The 1920-nt window shown below is 31.6% G+C and overlaps 1 protein-coding gene across 2 annotated transcripts in view; it reads right to left on the bottom strand.

The window, feature by feature from the left end:
- Window positions 1–1464, bottom strand: part of KCNMB1 (potassium calcium-activated channel subfamily M regulatory beta subunit 1) — a 70851-nt gene extending 69387 nt beyond the window's left edge. For both annotated transcript variants that reach the window (XM_075601670.1, XM_075601669.1), the window contains exon 1: window positions 1341–1464. Coding sequence is in view for 1 of the 2 variants with exons in the window: in XM_075601669.1 (XP_075457784.1) it covers window positions 1341–1342 (2 nt within the window). In the remaining variant the exon portion in view is untranslated. The remainder of the gene's footprint in view (window positions 1–1340) is intronic.
- Between the last annotated feature and the right edge of the window lie 456 nt (window positions 1465–1920).

The raw sequence follows: 1920 nt of genomic DNA, 5'->3' as shown, positions 1-1920 counted from the left end.
GGATCACACAATCCTTAATCCCTAGCTCACTTACAATCAGTGGTTGGGGTTTATTTATACTATGAGGTACTGAGTCCCTTTACGCTCTAATTTACAAACTATTTTTCTATGGACTTTTAACTTCCTACTTAGAGAAAACAATATTAATCTTAGTAAACCTCTTTTTTGTCTGCTTGGAAAGCATATATATTGTATAATATGGCCAGAATAATTTTACCCCCAAAGTTAAGTAAATGTAGAATTTTATTTAGGTCAGGCACGGTTCCACAGCTTTTCTAAAGTCACTTCAACCTCTGCTTACAATATTTTGCATTTCCATTTACTGTACCTGCCAAGTCAAAAAAGTATAAGCCAGACATACTGTAAAACAAAAACTGTATCACAGAAACTATTATACTGTATATTGTGCTTTCTATGGGCTAGTTGGATTGATAATTACTAATGTATAACTGATCCTTCATATCCCCGCAGCTGGCTGCATATTAGAATGAACATGAGTTTTCAGGTGTATAGTATATACAGATATTCCTTTCACACTGTAAATTGGAAAGTGCAAAAGAAACCGTTATGTCACAAAGGATTCTTTCACTAGAGCAGATTTAATATTGTTTTAAATAATTTCCTAGGCCTGTAACAAGAAATATTAGTACTTAAATATGATTTAATTATACAAAACTAACAGAAATAGCCATTGGACTTTAGTGAGTATTATTTTGGAAGTATTTTTTTAGACCAGTAATATGAAGATTTAGAACGTTTTGGTTGTAGAGGTTAGTGCTTGATCCCACAGACCATTATTTAAATTCACACCAAAAGTCAGCTGCAAATCCAGAAAATAATGCTTCTTATAAAAAAGTGGTATTATTTGGAGACACACAGGAGAATTACTTTATAAACTAAAAATTCTTGATTTCAACTTTCGAATGCAGCTTGCTTTAACCATTTACTTTTTCCTTTACAGTATTCCTATCACATGTATTCCATGAAAATATGAAACAAAAAAGAATGACATACAGTATGATTAATAAAACAATCAGGTTACATGCAATTTAAATAGAAACACAAAATAGTATTTTTCTTACTGCACTTCACTTTAATCTAGGAAAATAGAACATCTATGCTACTGTACTGTACATTGAATTACTGTACATATACTGTATAATAAACTCAAACCTAACTTTCTGCTGCTTATTCAGGGAATTGTATTAATTCAAGCACTGTACAAATATCATTATGTATGACATTCAATTGTGCTTACAAGAACAAGCAGATTAGCTAAAAGTTTTCAATTAAGTGAAACACTTCAAAACAATAGAAATAGAAGACTCGATAATACTTACATTGCAGACAATTGAAGACCTTTTGACGTTTTCGGGAATGCTACTTACTTTCAAATGCCCCAGTAAAAAGTAAAATAACTCTCCCAAGAAGCAATGAAGCACAGCAAATGGTCTTATAAACATATGAAATTTATCTGGGCTGATTACTTTGGTGAACTCATCACAGCCATTATGGTCATCTTTTTTTTGCCATAAATGGTAAGGTATGAATGTAGTGAGTGCCCTTGACACTAATTCATGGAAGCAGCAATTTAAGTAACTAAACTGACATTAAAAAAGCTATGTCTAAATATTTATATGCAGTAATCCAGTGGATTTCACTGAATGGTACTGTACTTCTTTAATATGAATATCACACTGAAAATAGGCTGCTTTATTAAACATGTTTCTCCTAGTCTCAAGATGTTTCATTTTTTCAACAGCAGTGTGTTCTAAATTTCTCTTAACTCCAGGGTAAGTAAAGTGTTAAAGAAGATTCCAGGCATATTAATTTTAAATTGAACATTGTTTAACCCTTTCCCTTCCAGGAACTTGTAGGAATGAACATACAGTATTTTTTAAATCAAAATATCCAAGCACA

This window comes from Ascaphus truei, chromosome 5 (assembly GCF_040206685.1).
Source record: "Ascaphus truei isolate aAscTru1 chromosome 5, aAscTru1.hap1, whole genome shotgun sequence".
In the NCBI taxonomy this organism is placed as follows: Eukaryota; Metazoa; Chordata; class Amphibia; order Anura; family Ascaphidae; genus Ascaphus; species Ascaphus truei.
The sequence above is the reverse complement of the archived record's forward strand: the minus strand, read 5'-3'. Positions and strand labels throughout refer to the sequence as shown.